This window comes from Pseudophryne corroboree, chromosome 7 (genome assembly GCF_028390025.1).
Source record: "Pseudophryne corroboree isolate aPseCor3 chromosome 7, aPseCor3.hap2, whole genome shotgun sequence".
NCBI classification, from domain to species: domain Eukaryota; kingdom Metazoa; phylum Chordata; class Amphibia; order Anura; family Myobatrachidae; genus Pseudophryne; species Pseudophryne corroboree.
In genome coordinates this window covers 172,400,519-172,421,906 of record NC_086450.1, presented here as the reverse complement: position 1 = coordinate 172,421,906, position 21,388 = coordinate 172,400,519, and the positions used below count along the sequence as shown (strand labels likewise).

The window sequence follows — 21,388 nt, the reverse complement described above, 5'->3', positions numbered from 1 at the left end:
TGACAAAAGTCTGGACCTCAGGGACAGAGGCCAATTCTTTTTGGAAGAATATTGACAGGGCCGAAATTTGAACCTTAATGGATCCCAATTTGAGACCCATAGATAATCCTGATTGCAGGAAATGTAGGAAACGACCCAGTTGGAATTCCTCCGTCGGAACCCTCCGATCCTCGCACCACGCTACATATTTTCGCCAAATGCGGTGATAATGTTTCACGGTGACTTCCTTCCGTGCCTTAATCAAGGTAGGAATGACTTCTTCTGGAATGCCTTTCCCTTTTAGGATCTGGCGTTCAACCGCCATGCCGTCAAACGCAGCCGCGGTAAGTCTTGAAAAAGACAGGGACCCTGCTGTAGCAGGTCCCTTCTCAGAGGTAGAGGCCACGGTTCGTCCGTGAGCATCTCTTGAAGTTCCGGATACCAAGTCCTTCTCGGCCAATCCGGAACCACTAGTATTGTTCTTACTCTTCTTTGCCGTATGATCTTCAATACCTTTGGTATGAGCGGCAGAGGAGGAAACACATACACTGACTGGTACACCCAAGGAGTTACCAGTGCGTCCACAGCTATTGCCTGTGGATCTCTTGACCTGGCGCAATATTTGTCCAGTTTCTTGTTGAGGCGAGACGCCATCATGTCTACAATTGGTCTTTCCCAACGGTCTATTAACATGTTGAAGACTTCTGGATGTAGACCCCACTCTCCCGGATGAAGATCGTGTCTGCTGAGGAAGTCTGCTTCCCAGTTGTCCACGCCCGGGATGAACACTGCTGACAGTGCTATCACGTGATTCTCCGCCCAGCGAAGAATCTTGGCAGCTTCTGCCATTGCACTCCTGCTTCTTGTGCCGCCCTTCCTGTTTACATGGGCGACCGCCGTGATGTTGTCCGACTGAATCAACACCGGCTTTCCTTGCAGGAGAAGTTCCGCCTGGCTTAGAGCATTGTAGATTGCTCTTAGTTCCAGAATGTTTATGTGAAGAGACTTTTCCAGACTCGTCCATACTCCCTGGAAGTTTCTTCCTTGTGTGACTGCTCCCCAGCCTCTCAGGCTGGCGTCCGTGGTCACCAGGATCCAATCCTGAATGCCGAATCTGCGGCCTTCTAATAGGTGAGCCTTCTGCAACCACCACAGAAGTGACACCCTTGTCTTTGGTGACAGGGTTATTCGCAGGTGCATCTGCAGATGCGACCCTGACCATTTGTCCAACAGATCCCTTTGGAATATTCTTGCATGGAATCTGCCGAATGGAATTGCTTCGTAAGAAGCCACCATTTTTCCCAGGACTCTTGTGCATTGATGTACTGACACTTTTCCTGGTTTTAGGAGGTTCCTGACCAGATCGGATAACTCCTTGGCTTTTTCCTCTGGAAGGAAAACCTTTTTCTGAACCGTGTCCAGAATCATTCCTAGGAACAGCAGACGAGTTGTCGGGATTAAATGGGATTTTGGAATATTCAGAATCCACCCGTGTTGTCTTAGCACCTCTTGAGATAGTGCTAAAGCTGTCTCCAGCTGTTCTCTGGACCTTGCCCTTATTAGGAGATCGTCCAAGTATGGGATAACTAATACGCCTTTTCTTCGAAGAAGAATCATCATCTCGGCCATTACCTTGGTAAAGACCCGAGGCGCCGTGGACAATCCGAACGGCAGCGTCTGAAACTGATAGTGACAGTTTTGAACAATGAACCTGAGGTACCCCTGGTGTGCGGGGTAAATCGGAACGTGTAGATACGCATCCTTGATGTCCAAGGATACCATAAAGTCCCCTTCTTCCAGGTTCGCTATCACTGCTCTGAGTGACTCCATCTTGAACTTGAACTTTTTTATGTAGAGGTTCAAGGACTTCAGATTTAGAATAGGCCTTACCGAGCCATCCGGCTTCGGTACCACAAATAGAGTGGAATAATACCCCTTTCCTTGTTGTAATAGGGGTACTTTGACTATCACCTGCTGAGCGTACAGCTTGTGAATGGCTTCCAACACCCTCTCCCTTTCGGAAGAGACGGTTGGTAAGGCAGACTTCAGGAAACGATGAGGAGGATCCGTCTCTAATTCCAACCTGTACCCCTGAGATATTATCTGCAGGATCCAGGGGTCTACCTGCGAGTGAGCCCACTGCGCGCTGTAATTTTTGAGACGGCCCCCCACTGTCCCCGAGTCCGCTTGAGAGGCCCCAGCGTCATGCTGAGGTTTTTGCAGGAGCCGGGGAGGGCTTCTGTTCCTGGGAAGGAGCTGCCTGTTGGTGTCTCTTCCCTCTTCCTCTGCCTCGTGGCAGGTACGACAAGCCCTTTGCTCTCTTATTTTTGTAGGAGCGAAAAGGCTGCGGTTGAAAGGTCGGTGCCTTTCTCTGTTGGGGAGTGACTTGAGGTAAAAAAGTGGATTTCCCGGCAGTAGCCGTGGCCACCAAGTCTGATAGACCAACTCCAAATAACTCCTCCCCTTTATACGGCAAAACCTCCATGTGACGTTTTGAATCCGCATCGCCTGTCCACTGTCGTGTCCATAAGGCTCTTCTGGCTGAAATGGACATAGCACTCACCCGAGATGCCAGTGTGCAAATATCCCTCTGTGCATCACGCATATAGATAAATGCATCCTTTATTTGTTCTAACGACAGTAAAACATTGTCCCTATCTAGGGTATCAATATTTTCAATCAGGGATTCTGACCAAACTACTCCAGCACTGCACATCCAGGCAGTTGCTATAGCTGGTCGTAGTATAACACCTGCATGTGTGTATATATTCTTTTGAATAACTTCCATCTTTCTATCTGATGGATCCTTAAGTGCGGCCGTCTCAGGAGAGGGTAACGCCACTTGTTTGGATAAGCGTGTGAGCGCCTTGTCCACCTTAGGGGGTGTTTCCCAGCGCGCCCTAACCTCTGGCGGGAAAGGGTATAATGCCAATAACTTTTTTGAAATTATCAACTTTTTATCAGGAGCAACCCACGCTTCATCACACACGTCATTTAATTCTTCTGATTCAGGAAAAACTGTTTGTAGTTTTTTCACACCATACATAATACCCTGTTTTACGGTATCTGTAGTATCAGCTAAATGTAACGTCTCCTTCATTGCCAAAATCATATAACGTGTGGCCCTACTGGAAAATACGTTTGAATTTCTACCGTCGTCACTGGAATCAGTGCCCGTGTCTGGGTCTGTGTCGACCGACTGAGGCAAAGGGCGTTTTACAGCCCCTGACGGTGTTTGAGGCGCCTGGACAGGCATTAATTGATTGTCCGGCCGCCTCATGTCCTCAACTGACTGTTTAAGGGAAGATAAACCATCACGTAATTCCACAAATAAAGGCATCCATTCTGGTGTCGACCCCCTGGGGGGTGACATCTGCATATTTGGCAATTGCTCCGCCTCCACACCAATATCGTCCTCATACATGTCGACACCACGTACCGACACACACCGCAAACTCACAGGGAATGCTCTAATGAAGACAGGACCCACTAGCCCTTTTGGGGAGACAGAGGGAGAGTCTGCCAGCACACACCACAAAGCGCTATATATACAAGGGATATCCTTATATTAAGTGCTCCCTTATAGCTGCTTTAATATATATATATATAGCCATTAATGTGCCCCCCCTCTCTGTTTTACCCTGTTTCTGTAGTGCAGTGCAGGGGAGAGACCTGGGAGCCGTTCTGACCAGCGGAGCTGTGACAGAAAATGGCGCCGTGTGCTGAGGAGATAGGCCCCGCCCCTTTTTCGGCGGGTTCTTCTCCCGCTATTTTTCCAGTCAGGCAGGGGTTAAATATCTCCATATAGCCCCTATGGGCTATATGTGAGGTATTTTTAGCCTTGTATAAGGTTTATATTTGCCTCTCAGAGCGCCCCCCCCCAGCGCTCTGCACCCTCAGTGACTGCCCAGTGAAGTGTGCTGAGAGGAAAATGGCGCACAGCTGCAGTGCTGTGCGCTACCTTATGAAGACTGAGGAGTCTTCAGCCGCCGGTTTCCGGACCTCTTCACGCTTCAGCATCTGCAAGGGGGTCGGCGGCGCGGCTCCGGGACCGGACTCCACGGCTGGGCCTGTGTTCGATCCCTCTGGAGCTAATGGTGTCCAGTAGCCAAGCAGCAAATCCACTCTGCATGCAGGTGAGTTTACTACTTTCCCCCTAAGTCCCACGTTGCAGTGATCCTGTTGCCAGCAGGACTCACTGTAAAGAAAAAAACCTAAACTAAACTTTCTCTAAGCAGCTCTTTAGGAGAGCCACCTAGATTGCACCCTTCTCGTTCGGGCACAAAATCTAACTGGAGTCTGGAGGAGGGTCATAGGGGGAGGAGCCAGTGCACACCACCTGACCTAGTAAAGCTTTACTTTTTTGTGCCCTGTCTCCTGCGGAGCCGCTATTCCCCATGGTCCTTTCAGGAACCCCAGCATCCACTTAGGACGATAGAGAAATTAGGAATAGGTTCTTCCCCATCTCATATTATTGTAATTATTCCCAATCAAAATCTAAACGAGTGGCCATCCTTTTTGCTAAACACATATCCCTTACCAATGTTGTGGTACACAGGTTGGAGAAGGGGAGATGCCTTTTACTTATATGCTCTATTTTTAACATGACTTTTACGATTGTTAATATCTACGCTTCCAACCAAGGCCAACCAGCCTTTCTCGAAAATATTCTGGACAGGGTTGACTCGCTCAAACAGGGGATCCTGATAGTGGGTGGGGATTTCAATTGGACTCTCGATCACAACCTGGGCACTTCCTCTAAGCCCCCGATGGTCCATCACAGTTTATCTAGGGGGGTGAGACGCTTACTCCACATTCACCAGCTGTCCGACGTCTGGCGCATACTTCACCCATCGGACCGGGATTTTACATATTACTCGATTCCTCACAATTCCTATTTTAGGCTAGATTATATCCTGCTTGACCATAGACACCTTCCCCTGGTTTGCGCTGCTTCCATAGGCCAGATGACATGGTCCGACAACGCCCCGGTTAGACTTGACCTTTCCATTGGACCCCCCTCTCTCCCAGCGTCGTCCTTGGCGTTTTAACGAATCACTACTACATGACCCGTATTGTAAAGCTCAACTTGAGGATGCCATTGATATGTATATTGAGTGTAATGTCTCCCATGATGTCTCTGACTTGACAATTTGGGAGGCTCATAAATGTGTGCTACGGGGAAATGCATCCAACTGGGCTCCTATTTAAAGAAACAACGATTAGGCCAAATTGAGGGACTTTTACGGCAAATTTAATCACTAGAAACTACCCATAAGGCCTCTCTCTCTCTTGACACCTATGTCGATCTGGTCGAGGCCCGTTCATCCCTAAATAAATTACTTTTGGATAAGGTAAAATTTTCCTTTCGGAAGTGTCGCAATAGGTATTACCGCTGGGGCAAAAAACCGGGCAAAATGCTTGTCAGGGCTTTACGTACCCAAAGAGCGCTCTCGTTTATCCCCTCCATAAAAGACACGCAAGGCCGTCTTTTCCACGATACGGATAAAACTGCAGAGACGTTCTGTTCGTATTACTCCTCCCTATACAATCTCCCCTCTCCCAAATCTTATCCTGTTGCTAGTGACTGGTCCCATGTTGTAGACACTTATCTTATGAGGATTGGTTTCCCTAAACTAATGGGGGATGCCAGTGAGGAACTGGAAAAGCCCTTTACTTTCCAGGAGCTCGATGATGCCATTAAATACACCCCCTCTAGAAAGAGTCCTGGCCCTGATGCTTCACCATCACTTATTATAAAGCGTTTAAAGATAAATGAACTCCTCTTCTTTTGGAAGCGTGCAACACTGTCTCAGATACTAACCCTTTTTCTAGGCAATCTCTCAAGGCCCACATCACGGTCATCCCTAAGGGTGGTAAGGACCCCCTCCCTGTGTCCCAGCTACCGGCCTATATCCCTTCTCAATGTCGACGTTAAACTCTTCGCCAAACTCCTCACAAATAGGCTTAAATTCCTTCTACCCTCCCTTATACACAATGACCAAGTGGGGTTTGTCCCAGGTCGAGAAACGGTGGATAATACTTCTAAGATCATAGCTCTTATTCATCACGTTTCCTTGATGGGCTCTCCGGCAATTCTACTATCCACTGACGCTGAAAAAGCGTACAACAGAATTGACTGGGGTTTTATTGCTGGGATACTGAGACACATGGGACTGGGTCTGACCTGCCTACATCGCGTCCTAGCCCTTTACGCCTCTCCCTCGGCCAGAATCGTGATTAACGGTTCCTTGTCAGGTTCGTTCAATATTAACAATGGGACTAGGCAGGGCTGCTTCTTGTCCCCCCTGATTTTTGTCCTCTGTATGGAGGCCCTAGCTAGGGCGATTAGGCTTAATCCGAATATCTCTGGGATCAGACTCCAGGCCAATGAATATAAACTTGTCCTCTTTGCTGACGATTTACTGGCCATGATCACAAACCCTACAGTCTCCTTGCCTAATTTAGTGGACGAGTTTAAAATAAATTATTCCAAATCAGTAGCCTTGAACCTTCCGACCCCGCCCACTATGGTTTCAGAACTTAAAGCTGCATTTCCCTTTACCTGGCACAACTCCCAATTGAAATATTTAGGGATTACTATTACCAAGGATCTTTCAGGTCTTTTCGATTCTAATTTTACCCCCATATTAATTAGATTACGTGCAGACCTTCAGTCCTGGAATTCCAGATCATTCTCTTGGCTAGGCAGACTAGGTATCCTTAAGATGAATTCTCTCCCTAAAATCATGTATCTACTACAGACTTTACTGATTAAAATCCCTTCAACATTGTTCCGTGACATCCAACTGTTATTTAGAGAGTTCATCTGGGGCGGTAAGAGACCCCGCCTGAGATTTTCAATGATGGTCAGGCAGAAGGATAGGGGTGGCCTACGCCTGCCTGACATTCAAGGTTACTACTGAGCCTGCCATCTCCAAAGGATCCTGTTGTGGTCCAGAGCTGAACCATCGAAACAATGGGTACAGATAGAGGGCCATGTACTCTCGTCGCCTACTGCCGTCGCTCCGTGGTTACATACAATACCTACCACTTCCCATCCCACTGTAGGCCCCACTTTAGCCTGATGGAAAGCGATTAGAAAATCCCCCTCTGTTTCCTCACTGGCCTCCTCATACTTGTCCTTTTTATTTAATGAACGATTTCCCCCTGGTATTAACACGCGGGCCTTCCAAACTTGGTATAATTCGGGACTTTGGAGGGTTGGACAGCTGGTGAGTGGGGGTGGGATCATCTCCTTCTCGGATTTACAAGAGAAATGGCATTTACCACCAAGAGACTTTTGGTGCTACTTACAAGTTTGTCACTTTTTGGTATCTCAGGGTTTTCCTGGGAGGAGATTCCTAACCCTCACACCGTTCGAACGTCTCTGCGATAGCCCATCACTTCCACCCCATTCTATTTCCTTGATATACAACCTTCTATTGGCGGACTCTAGCCCAACTCTCCCACCTTTCACTAGGACATGGGATAGGGATCTTGGCCAGGAGGTGGGCGAAGACATTTGGGAGAAAATATTTAAATTGGCCCATGCGTGTACACTAGTGGTGGAGACTCAATATAAATTGATTTCTGTGTGGTATAGATGGCTGATACACTTTCTAAGATGGGTTTTGGAGTCCCTAATACCTGTTGGCGCTGCTCTAATGGCCCAGGGAACCCGCTCCATATCTGGTGGTTGTGCCCCTTACTCCAACCCTACTGGAAGGAGGTACTTTCGCTCTCTGCTGAAATTACGGGAGAGGAGGTGCCTACAGATCCCCTGTTTTGGTTGTTTCATTACTCGTCTACACCCATCTCGAGTTATAAACATTTCTTATTAAGTCATCTCAATAATGCTGTTAAATCAGTGATTCCTGTTCGTTGGCGATCCCCCTTTCCCCCAACAGTTAGGGATTGGTTGAACAGAGTAGATCTTTATATGGACTTGGATTATATAATGACATCTGATGATGGGGTTATTCATCCTTCAGAGACACATGGGTAAGATGGATACATTTTAAAGATTCCCCAACCTTCAGGAACATCCTCACCTCCAGTTCTTCTACATCCTCTTAGACATTTCTCCACCTAAATGTATTGCTTCCCATTGTGTCATAGGCAATGGACTCTCGCTGTGGACCAGGTGATTCTTATTCTTTCCTCTCTCTTTTCCTCCTCTACTTTTTTCCATATCTCTTCTTCTCCTTTCTTTTTTTGATTTGTGTGTTAACAGTGTTAACAAGATATGTATGGCTATTGAATTACTCCGTTCCACATACTTGGGCTTTAATAAAATGTTGTTTGAATGCTCTCCTGTTATTATTTATAGGAGCTGTTCAGGCCCACAGTTATATTAAGATAAAACTATTTATTACATTTGTTTGCATGTTAACCGTTTTAATATTGTTATTGTCTCTCAATAAATATATTTTGCATTGAAAGCTTATAATCACTGGCAGTACACGTTAGTACTGTTAAATCAACTGAGATTTTGGAAAATTCAGAATCCACCCGTGTTGTTGCAGCACTACTTGGGTTAGTGCTACTCCGTCCTCCAGCTGTTCTCTGGACCTTGCCCTTATCAGGAGATCGTCCAAGTAAGGGATAATTAATACGCCTCTTCTTCGCAGAAGAATCATCATTTCGGCCATTACCTTGGTAAAGACCCGAGGTGCCGTGGACAATCCAAACGGCAGCGTCTGAAACTGATAATGACAGTTTTGCACCACGAACCTGAGGTACCCTTGATGTGAAGGGCAAATTGGGACATGCAGGTAAGCATCCTTGATGTCCAGGGACACCATAAAGTCCCCTTCTTCCAGATTCGCTATCACTGCTCTGAGTGATTCCATCTTGAACTTGAATTTTTGTATGTACAGGTTCAAAGATTTCAGATTTAGAATAGGTCTTACCGAGCCGTCCGGCTTCGGTACCACAAATAGCGTGGAGTAATACCCCTTTCTCTGTTGTAGGAGGGGTACCTTGACTATCACCTGCTGAGAAAACAGCTTGTGAATGGCTTCCAATACCGTCGCCCTGTCTGAGGGAGACGTTGGCAAAGCAGACTTTAGGAACCGGCGAGGGGGAGACTTCTCGAATTCCAACCTGTAACCCTGAGATACTACCTGCAGGATCCAAGGGTCCACCTGTGAGCAAGCCCACTGTGCGCTGAAATTCCTGAGTCGACCCCCCACCGCTCCTGAGTCCGCTTGTACAGCCCCAGCGTCATGCTGAGGGCTTTGCAGAACCCTGGGAGGGCTTCTGTTCCTGGGCAGGGGCTGCTTGCTGCCCTCTCTTACCCCTTCCTCTGCCCCGGGGCAGATATGACTGTCCTTTTGCCCTCTTGTTCTTATAGGACCGAAAGGACTGCGGCTGAAAAGACGGTGTCTTTTTCTGTTGGGAGGGGGTCTGAGGTAAAAAGGTGGATTTTCCGGCAGTTGCCGTGGCCACCAGATCCGATAGACCTACGCCAAATAATTTGTCGTTTGGAATCCGCATCACCTGACCACTGTCGCGTCCATAAACTTCTTCTGGCAGATATGGACATCGCACTTACTCTCGATGCCAGAGTGCAAATATCCCTCTGAGCATCTCGCATATAAAGAAAAGCATCCTTTAATTGCTCTATAGTCAAGAAAATACTGTCCCTATCCAGGGTATCAATATTTTCAGTCAGGGAATCCGACCAGACCACCCCAGCACTGCACATCCAGGCTGAGGTGATGGCTGGTCGCAGTATAACACCAGTATGTGTGTATATACTCTTTAGGGTAGTTTCCAGCCTCCTATCAGCTGGATCCTTGAGGGCGGCCGTATCAGGAGACGGTAACGCCACTTGTTTTGATAAGCGTGTGAGCGCCTTATCCACCCTAGGGGGTGTTTCCCAGCGCGCCCTAACCTCTGGCGGGAAAGGGTATAATGCCAATAACTTTTTTGAAATTAGCACTTTTCTATCTGGGTTAACCCACGCTTCATCACATACATCATTCAATTCCTCTGATTCAGGAAAAACTACAGGTAGTTTTTTCACCCCCCACATAATACCCCTTTTTGTGGTACTTGCAGTATCAGAGATATGCAAAGCCTCCTTCATTGCCGTGATCATATAACGTGTGGCTCTACTTGAAAATACGTTTGTTTCTTCACCGTCGACACTAGATTCAGTGTCCGTGTCTGGGTCTGTGTCGACCGACTGAGGTAAAGGGCGTTTTACAGCCCCTGACGGTGTCTGAGACGCCTGGGCAGGTACCAACTGGTTTTCCGGCCGTCTCATGTCGTCAACTGATTTTTGTAATGTGCTGACATTATCACGTAATTCCATAAACAAAGCCATCCATTCCGGTGTCGACTCCCTGGGGGGTGACATCACCATTACCGGCAATTGCTCTGCCTCCACACCAACATCGTCCTCATACATGTCGACACACACGTACCGACACACAGCAGACACACAGGGAATGCTCTTATCGAAGACAGGACCCCACTAGCCCTTTGGGGAGACAGAGGGAGAGTTTGCCAGCACACACCCAAGCGCTATAATATATATGGGAACAACCTTATATAAGTGTTGTATCCTTATAGCAGCTTAAATATATAAAATATCGCCATAAAAAGTGCCCCCCCTCTCTGTTTTACCCTGTTTCTGTAGTGCAGTGCAGGGGAGAGTCCTGGGAGCCTTCCTCACAGCGGAGCTGAGCAGGAAAATGGCGCTGTGTGCTGAGGAGAATAAGCCCCGCCCCCTATTCCGGCGGGCTTTTCTCCCGTAGTTTGTAATATCTGGCAGGGGTTAAATACATCCATATAGCCTCAAGGGCTATATGTGATGTATTTTTTAGCCATAAAAGGTATTTACATTGCTGCCCAGGGCGCCCCCAGCAGCGCCCTGCACCCTCCGTGACCGTTGGTGAGAAGTGTGTGACAAACAATGGCGCACAGCTGCAGTGCTGTGCGCTACCTTCAAGAAGACTGAAGAGCCTTCTGCCGCCGGTTTCTGGACCTTCAATCTTCAGCATCTGCAAGGGGGGTCGGCGGCGCGGCTCCGGGACGAACCCCAGGGCGAGACCTGTGTTCCGACTCCCTCTGGAGCTAATGGTGTCCAGTAGCCTAAGAAGCCAATCCATCCTGCACGCAGGTGAGTTGAACTTCTTTCCCCTAAGTCCCTCGATGCAGTGAGCCTGTTGCCAGCAGGACTCACTGAAAATAATAAACCTAAAAACTTTTTCTAAGCAGCTCCTTAAGAGAGCCACCTAGATTGCACCCTGCTCGGACGGGCACAAAAACCTAACTGAGGCTTGGAGGAGGGTCATTGGGGGAGGAGCCAGTACACACCACCTGATCCTAAAGCTTTAGTTTTGTGCCCTGTCTCCTGCGGAGCCGCTAATCCCCATGGTCCTGACGGAGTCCCCAGCATCCACTTAGGACGTCAGAGAAAATAAGTAACTGATGAGGGAACACATTTTTTACCCCTATTAGGATACCAGAATCCATACCCATGACAAACATGTGATAAAATGCTTCGGACAGTGGACCTCAAACTGTGTGCCTACGCACCCTGGGGTGCCTTGGATTGGGGGTCCAGGACCAATTCAAATTATTTATGGTCATAGGCAAAACCAGTGCTGATGGATGCCAGTCATAAAATATGTGGACAAACAGAAGCAAATCTTGTTTAAATTAACCTAAGGATGACATATAAACACAATTTACTTCATTTAATACTTCTTTATAATTTTCTCAATAAGAAACTTTTGGCCTAGGGGTGCCATGAAAGAAATTCTGATACTCTAGGGCGCCGTGATTCAAAAAAGTTTGGGAACCACTGACTAATGCTAGCTACACACTAATAGATTTATCTGCAGATCAACTGATCTGCAGATATATCTATGGATGGACCAGGCGATGTGTTGAGCATACACACTGCCCGATCCGTCGGGACTGACGTCAGGAACAGTTCAGCCGTTAATCACCACTGGCTGCTGCAGCTATGTCCAGGCAACTACAAAGTCTGATTGGTTTGGGAGATGTCCTGTGAAGTACCTTTGTTCACTCTCCTACCTGTCATGCTAGCTTCACCTCCCACTAACTATATAGCATGCCACTGGGGGGATATTCAATTAAGTGCCGTTTTTTCGACCAGGGTATTCAATTGTGATATTTTCGCCAGTTTTTAATCCATTTTCGCCCATGCCATTTCACTTTTTTTTTTTGTTGAATCAGCATGGCAAAAATGGTGCCAAAAACATGCGAAAATTCACTCGTGAATTAGCCAAAACATGTGTGTCAGCTGCGAATTTGCTGATACATGTGCTTTTCACCAGTGCTGGATTTTTCGACCAGTCGAAAAACAGCACAGTCACTGAATAGGTCAAATGTAAATTCAACCTAAAAACGGGCGCAAAGGGACGTTTTATCGACTGGTCGAAAAAACGGAGCTAATCGAATAACCCCTTAGTCTGTTACTTTATCTGCTTTCCTGCAGTCTGTAATCTATGGGTATATATATATATATATATATATATATATATATATATATATATATATATATATATATATATATATATCTTGGAGACAGATAAAGTACCAATCATTCAGCTACTTACTATTATCGCACAGGCTGTTTGAAGAATGACCATTAGGAGCTGATTGGTCAGTACTTTATCTCTCTCCACTTTGTTTGAAATTCATATCTCCTTAACAGACTCTTGATTGTTTTGCTGCACAAGTATTTGTTTGGGATACTTAGGGTGGAATTCAATTGATTGAAAAGTCAGTTGGTTGTCTGTTTTTTCCTGTCTATTAGATAGGAAAAAAAACAGACGGCCAACTAACTTTTCAAACAATTGAATACCCCCCTTAGTATCATCCTAAGATATTCAAAAGGTCTTATCAATATTCTCCATATCTGTAAACCTCTACAGAACTCCCCAGTATTCTGATTTCACAGATTTTTTTGCAAATAATAACCGAGGTGTTGTCGCTCTAATGTGATTGGGTGTGTGTGATTTCTCTTTTACCAGGCAGAACTCCTCCTCTTGGATGGGTATATCCATTGATCTTACTGGAGACAAAAAAAAAAGTGTTCAAATAAATTCCAGTAAACTTGGGAGTAAGGTTACATTCCTATATTTAGTTCTCCAGCTAGCACAATGGGGATGTGTCACACTGCAGGTTCTCAGACCCTCTAAATCAGTGATTTTCAACCTTTTTTAACTCGTGGCACACCGAACAATATTTTTAAATTGCCAAGGCACACCATCAGTCCCCCACGGGAAAAAAAACAAAGACGTTGGCCGCCCACAGTAAAACAAAAAGCCTTCCCCCACACACACACACAAACACACACACAAACACACACACACACACACACACACACACACACATTGGCCTCCACAGAAGAAAACGATTACATTATTCCCCATAGAAAAAACAATCACATTGCACCCTACATAAACCATTTTGCTCCCCACATAAATTACATTGCTCCCTACATACAATATATTCCTCCCCAAATAAGTTACAGTGCCCCCCACATAAGTTACATTGGTCCCCCATACTTTATTCCCCACAAATATTAGCCCCTACCGTCATCTGTCCTCCTCCTTGTCTGTCCCTCAATGGCGGGGGTTGCATACAGTGCTGTGAGCACTGAGCAGCAGGCGGACAGCTGTGGGTGCCTGCATGCGGGCGGCAGGTGCGGATGCGGGAGGGTGGCGGGCAGGAGGCAGGGCATGTGTGGATGCGGGAGCGTGGCGGGCAGGAGGGAGGGTAGGTGTGGATGCGGGCGGGCTGCCTGGCTTGTGGAATGACCGATGATGCGGCGGGCGTGACCTATGACGTCACTGCTGCATCTCCATGGCATAGGTCACGGCCAATGCGCGCTTGAGTCTGTGCCTTCCAGAGGATCCCAGTGCTGCTGCTGCCTGGGCTCACAGTTTGTTTTGAAGGTACGGCAGCGGTTCTAGCTCCGCGGCACACCTTACAACCAGTCACGGCACACTAGTGTGCCGCGGCACACCGGTTGAAAATGCCTGCTCTAAATGCACCCTACACTGCTGATTCACTGACTGGCATGTCTCCATAGGCCAGTCATCTGAGGATGTTCCTATGATTAAACTTCAAAATAATGTGCCTGCTGCATGGGTGCAGCCATGTAGCCTGTCAGCGAATATCATTGTAGCCAATCACAGACACTTTCTTCTCCTATGACTCCAGTATCCAATCCCTGTGCAGTGAGCCCTATAAAACCATTCCTATAACACCTGTGCTTTGTCAGTTCAACTTGTCTTCAACTCCTCCCCTAGTTCCTGTATCAAGGAACACTGTTTCTAAATACATGCATCTGTTCTATTAGACTACATTCAGACCGCAAATGTCGGATCCTACCCGGTAAGACAAACGTGTACTTACCGGGTGGGATCCGGCATTTGCGCTCCGCTGCTGGCTTTCCGACACCGCAATATACCGGGTCAATTGCCATAGCAGCGGAGGGAGCAGCAGCAGCAGGGGCGGGGGTGGAGGCGGCGCCGGGAGATGAGCTCATCTCCTGCGCCGCCTCTCCCTATGCTGTGAATGGGAACCGTGTCGCATCGACACGGCTCCCATTCACACCGCACCTGACCCGGTAATCAACCCGGGTAAAACCCTTCTTTTTTACCGGGTTCAATTACCGGGTCAGGCGACCCGCTAAATCGTTAAAGGACCTTTCACATCGCACACTGACCCGGTTCGACACGGCAATATGCCGTGTCGATACCGGGTTATTTGTGCGATGTGAAAGGGGTATTACTGTCCAGTGTATTCAGAGTGCTCCTATTTCTGCTACTAAAGAATCTGTTTAGATTCAGCATTTTCTTCTGTTTATCACCATTACTCCAGCACTGATCCTATTCACCAGTTTGCAGTTCTACCAGTCTCCAGCTACAGTCTGCTTTGTCAGTTTCCTGCATGCGGTCTTACACATGCTACAATACCAGTGAATTGAACTGCCACCACTGAATGCCTCCAGACACTTTACTACCACAGCAGACACATTATCTCTTTCTATTTATTATGTATTCAAGGCTTAACTATACAGCTACCACTGTCAGGTAGCATACTTTAGCTCTGCCTAGGTTTACTCTATTCTCGAATGCTAATGCAGTGTCTTATCAGCATCCTGCAGCAAAATTTGTGTATTACTACAGTCAGCTATACCTAGACTCTTGCATATACAGTAGCTTTCTTCACCACATGGCATCTGGATTAAGACCTGCTACTGACTATTCAAGTTCTACAGCTGTCACTGCAGACACACATATCTCAAGTGTATACTAAAGCTGGGCCGACATCACACCCAACAGTAACGGTCATGCAGGATCCAATGGGGAAAGGGGGGTGGAAACCACGTGACCGTAATCTCTAGTGAAATCCCCATCGGCCCTGCTGCTGGACTGACGGGACATATTGCTAACGACCTGTCGGAGCGTGCATATCAAGGGTACACACTAGATGATGTTCCCGATATTTCCTTCCAATCTGCGGAATAGGGTGACATATCGTCAGTGTGTACCCAGCTTTAGACTGTCTATACTGTGTTTAGAAACACTCACATATCCAAGTCTCCAATTTGTACCAGTCCTGCCCGTGGCCCTAGCCCTGTGCCCAGACAAATAAAGAATTTGACAGGATGATTTTTTGTGGTCCTCTACCAATTACAAAGGTCTGAATGTTATCACTGAAGAGAAAAAAAAAACACAAAATCCCTTTCCTCAAATCCCTGAGGTTTTGGATCGCATTAAAGAACTATTTATCGTTACCAAGTTAGATCTATGAAGTGTCTATATTCTCTCTTACTTGAGAATATGTTGAATGGAAAACTGGAATCAAAAGGACAGACTTAAAGAATGAATCAACACCTGGGCTGGAAGGTAACAGAGTGTGAGTAGCGGCAACATTCCAGTAGTTGTGGCTCATAGTTGGAGTCTTGCATCAGGTTAAAAATTCCCACATTTCCAACATTCGAGCGTATTTTCTATGCTAAAAATTAACTAATGATAAAAAAAAAAAAAAAAAAAGAGTATTGCCCCTATCTAAGGTAAAGCCAGAACTAGCGGTTAAGCCTAATCTGGTCCCATCAAAACTTCCATTACCAGCACTAGGTGTTACCAGCTAGGGCGAGTACAAATCTAGCAGGGGTTACACACAGAGTGGTGTCCTCCTATCATAGTGTCAACCAGCATGGAACTGTGTTTCCTAGGTGGATTGGGACGACACAAAAAAAAATAGGATTTTGGTACTTACTGATAAAACCTTTTCTCCTAGTCCGTAGAGGATGCTGGGGACTCCAAAAGGACCATGGGGTATAGACGGGATCCGCAGGAGCTTGGGCACACTGAAAACACTTAATCTGGGTGTGAACTGGCTCCTCCCTCTATGCCCCTCCTCCAGAGCTCCGTTATAGGAACTGTGCCCAGGAGAGACGGACATTTCGAGGAAAGATTTTTGTTTAAACTAAGGGCTACCAGGGGGCGTGGCCACGGCGGCTGAGGAGTAGGCAGCAAGTCTCGGGAGCTCCCCGGCTACCTAAACTCCTGAATATATCCTGACTCCCCCTGGTGCTCTGCCCGGCTGAAGTACTCACCCTGTGCTGCTGAGCACCGACGGGTGTGTCTGTCCGTGGTCTCCGGGTCCCGTAGAGGCGCCAATCACCGCCGCCTGGCCCTGCGGCCTACAACTCCTCCGGATCCCCGGCCTCGATTTTGGCGGCCTCGGCCGCGGGACGCCCGGAGCTCGTGCGGCGGGCTGCTGCTGACGCCAGACGCCGCCGAAAGACTGTGGGGGAGAGACAGCCTCTCCTCTAGTCTGCCTCGTGAGCTGGGACCAGGGACCCTGAAGTTAGGACGTTTGGCAGGTACTCCTGGGGAAGGGGAAGAGACAATGCGGCCATTTTAGGAGGGGATCACAGAGGCTGCTGCCCATGCCTACACATATCAGGGGCTGCCTGATGAGACTCTCCAGGGACTTGCACTCTGTTTTATGAACTCTGAGACCCTATTGTCTGCTGATCTCACCCAATATCAGCCTCACACTATCTATATCATCTATATTACCTCAGCATAGTGTTGGAGGCACCGTCAGGTGTTCACACTGCGCAGCTCTCCCATTCTACCACAGAGAGGCTGCATATAGATAAGATCTGGCTACGCTGCTGTACTGCACTAATATTCAACAGTGTGTTACACACCAATATCCTACCCCTGCCTCCTGGGACTACTCCCTCTACAATACTTCTGTCCATATTATTGCTGCTGCTGCTACACAAGTCTGCATTTTCTACCCATTGATATTCGGACATAAGGACCAGGCACGGGTGCTTCCCGCCACTGATTGTGTACGTCCTTGCTGCTGCCGCCATCTACCTACACTCTATCCTAAAAACCCTGCCCTGGGGTAGGTGTGACTGCTCCTGCACGATATGGTTAAGGGCGGCCAGAGTGCGGCCGCGGCCAAACTAGAAAGATATGCCAGGCAATCCAATCCAAGGGTGTCATTGGCTCCTTCCCAGGGAGCCTCTCCAACCCACTCGGACCCCCCCTCTGTGTCCGCGGCCGGTACCCCAGAGATGGCAGAGGCGCCGTCTATTCAGCAGGTGCTGGAGGCTATAGCTGGCAGTGAACAGCGTCTCTCCGATAAGATGGAAAAGGTGCAGTGCGACCTCTCCTTACTCAGACAAGATGTTCAGCGTATTCGTGAGAGAGTGGGTGAGGCGGAGACACGGGTCTCCAACCTGGAAGATATGTGTGGCCCCCTGAAACAATCCGTATCTACGGTGACCCAGCAGGTTTCCTCCCTTCAGACCAAGCTCTTAGATATGGAAGGACGGCTGCGCAGGAACAATGTACGTTTTGTAGGCCTGCCTGAAAGAGAAGAGGGCTCGCAGCCGGAGGACTTTCTCGAATCTTGGCTTAAGGAGATGTATGGGGCTGAGTCCTTTACTGCCCAATTTACGGTGGAGCGTGCACATAGAATACCATCTCGGCCGCTACCTCCTGGTGCCCCTCCTCGCACCTTCATCGCCAAATTCCTACATTACAAAGACCGGGACTCAGTTCTCCGCCTAGGGCGTACGAAGGGCCCGTTGGTCCGTAATGGAGTTAAGGTGTCGGCCTTCCCGGATTTTGCCGCAGACGTCCAGAAGGACCGAGCCCAGTTTATGCCCATAAAACGGCGTCTGCGAGACCTTAACATCTCCTATTCCATGCTGTTTCCTTCAAGGCTCAGAGTTGTGGCGGATGGGGAGACCAAGTTTTTTTTTAATACCCCCAGAGAAGCGGCACAATGGCTGGACAGATTTGCACCGGGTGCTCGGCAGCTAGCTCCGGACTGACCTCCTGAGATGCGGAAGCTGAGGCCTGATCTACCGGAGGGAACGATCATGGATCGGGGAGCCCCCCTCCTTTGCATTGGTGGCTCAAGACTTTTACGTCCAAGTGGTGTTGACTAGAGAAGGGTTAGAGGTTTAGTTGGGAATCTAGGCCTCTCTTAGCACTTGGAAGTGTAGGTTGCTGGTTTGGGGGGAAAAAAGTATGCCGAAGTTGGGGGAGGTGTACGGGGAGGGGAGGGATAATTGGGAGGCTGCCGGTTGCGGCTCCCTTCGCTGTTGGTTTTGGTTTTCTTTCTTTAGTTTGTTATTTTTCTTACCTAAGTTTTTTTTGACACAAGGATGTTTAATGATTCAGACGCTGTGGCTTATTACGCAGGGCTTACATACGTCAAGTGATGTTGGTGTTGCTAATGTTGATTCTCAGTTATATTTTAGGGACATGTCTATCCGGGAGACACAGAGTCTGTATGGGGTCATGATTAACCTGAAATTTTTGGCATGGAATGTCCGGGGTCTGAATAACAAAATCAAACGCTCTTTGGTTTTAAATATGATTAAAAAAAATAAGAATTTACTTACCGATAATTCTATTTCTCGGAGTCCGTAGTGGATGCTGGGGTTCCTGAAAGGACCATGGGGAATAGCGGCTCCGCAGGAGACAGGGCACAAAAAGTAAAGCTTTTCCAGATCAGGTGGTGTGCACTGGCTCCTCCCCCCATGACCCTCCTCCAGACTCCAGTTAGGTACTGTGCCCGGACGAGCGTACACAATAAGGGAGGATTTTGAATCCCGGGTAAGACTCATACCAGCCACACCAATCACACCGTACAACTTGTGATCTAAACCCAGTTAACAGTATGATAACAGAGGAGCCTCTGAAAGATGGCTCCCTAAACAATAACCCGAATTAGTTAACAATAACTATGTACAAGTATTGCAGATAATCCGCACTTGGGATGGGCGCCCAGCATCCACTACGGACTCCGAGAAATAGAATTATCGGTAAGTAAATTCTTATTTTCCCTATCGTCCTAGTGGATGCTGGGGTTCCTGAAAGGACCATGGGGATTATACCAAAGCTCCCAAACGGGCGGGAGAGTGCGGATGACTCTGCAGCACCGAATGAGAGAACTCCAGGTCCTCCTTTGCCAGGGTATCAAATTTGTAGAATTTTACAAACGTGTTCTCCCCTGACCACGTAGCTGCTCGGCAGAGTTGTAATGCCGAGACCCCTCGGGCAGCCGCCCAAGATGAGCCCACCTTCCTTGTGGAATGGGCCTTAACAGATTTAGGCTGTGGCAGGCCTGCCACAGAATGTGCAAGTTGAATTGTGTTACAAATCCAACGAGCAATCGACTGCTTAGAAGCAGGCGCACCCAACTTGTTGGGTGCATACAGTATAAACAGCGAGTCAGATTTTCTGACTCCAGCCGTCCTTGAAATGTATATTTTTAAAGCTCTGACAACGTCCAACAACTTGGAGTCCTCCAAGTCGCTTGTAGCCGCAGGCACTACAATAGGCTGGTTCAGGTGAAACGCTGATACCACCTTAGGGAGAAAATGCGGACGGGTCCGCAGCTCTGCCCTATCCGAATGGAAAATTAAATAAGGGCTTTTATAAGAAAGCCGCCAGTTTAGATACTCTCCTGGCGGACGCCAGGGCCAGTAACATAGTCACTTTCCATGTGAGATATTTCAAATCCACATTTTTTAGTGGTTCAAACCAATGGGATTTGAGGAAATCTAAAACTACATTTAGATCCCACGGTGCCACCGGAGGCACCACAGGAGGCTGTATATGCAGTACTCCTTTGACAAAAGTCTGGACCTCAGGAACTGAGGCCAATTCTTTTTGGAAGAATATTGACAGGGCCGAAATTTGAACCTTAATAGATCCCAATTTGAGACCCATAGACAATCCTGATTGCAGGAAATGTAGGAAACGACCCAGTTGAAATTCCTCCGTCGGAGCACTCCGATCCTCGCACCACGCAACATATTTCCGCCAAATGCGGTGATAATGCTTCGCGGTGACGTCCTTTCTTGCCTTAATCAAGGTAGGAATGACTTCTTCTGGAATGCCTTTTCCTTTTAGGATCTGGCGTTCAACCGCCATGCCGTCAAACGCAGCCGCGGTAAGTCTTGGAATAGACACGGTCCCTGCTGAAGCAGGTCCTGTCTTAGAGGTAGAGGCCACGGATCGTCCGTGACCATCTCTTGAAGTTCCGGGTACCAAGACCTTCTTGGCCAATCCGGAGCCACTAGTATCGTTCTTACTCCGCTTTGCCGTATGATTCTCAATACCTTTGGTATGAGAGGCAGAGGAGGAAACACATACACCGACTGGTACACCCAAGGTGTTACCAGCGCGTCCACAGCTATTGCCTGCGGATCTCTTGACCTGGCGCAATACCTGTCCAGTTTTTTGTTGAGGCGAGACGCCATCATGTCCACCATTGGTCTTTCCCAACGGTTTATTAGCATGTGGAAAACTTCTGGATGAAGTCCCCACTCTCCCGGGTGAAGATCGTGTCTGCTGAGGAAGTCTGCTTCCCAGTTGTCCACTCCCGGGATGAACACTGCTGACAGTGCTATCACGTGATTCTCCGCCCAGCGAAGGATCCTGGCAGCTTCTGCCATTGCACTCCTGCTTCTTGTGCCGCCCTGTCTGTTTACATGGGCGACTGCCGTGATGTTGTCCGACTGGATCAACACCGGTCTTCCTTGAAGCAGAGGTTCCGCCTGGCTTAGAGCATTGTAGATTGCTCTTAGTTCCAGAATGTTTATGTGAAGAGACTTTTCCAGGCTCGACCACACTCCCTGGAAGTTTCTTCCTTGTGTGACTGCTCCCCAGCCTCTCAGGCTGGCGTCCGTGGTCACCAGGATCCAATCCTGTATGCCGAATCTGCGGCCCTCCAATAGATGAGCCCTCTGCAACCACCACAGAAGAGATACCCTTGTCCTTGGAGACAGGGTTATCCGCAGGTGCATCTGAAGATGCGTGCATTGATGTACAGACACCTTTCCTGGTTTTAGGAGATTCCT

General features: G+C 48.0%; 1 protein-coding gene across 9 annotated transcripts in view; it reads right to left on the bottom strand.

Annotated features, from left to right (window-relative positions):
• ZRANB3 (zinc finger RANBP2-type containing 3) overlaps nucleotides 1–21,388 on the bottom strand; it is an 894,936-nt gene that overhangs the window by 671,475 nt on the left and 202,073 nt on the right. The window contains exon 1 of one of the 9 annotated variants that reach the window (XM_063933770.1): nucleotides 12,996–13,036. The exons of the other annotated variants lie outside the window; for them this stretch is intronic. Coding sequence (XP_063789840.1) covers nucleotides 12,996–13,031 — 36 coding nt within the window. The 5' untranslated portion in view covers nucleotides 13,032–13,036. Of the gene's footprint in view, nucleotides 1–12,995; nucleotides 13,037–21,388 lie in introns of those variants that run through there. 9 annotated transcript variants of the gene reach the window in all.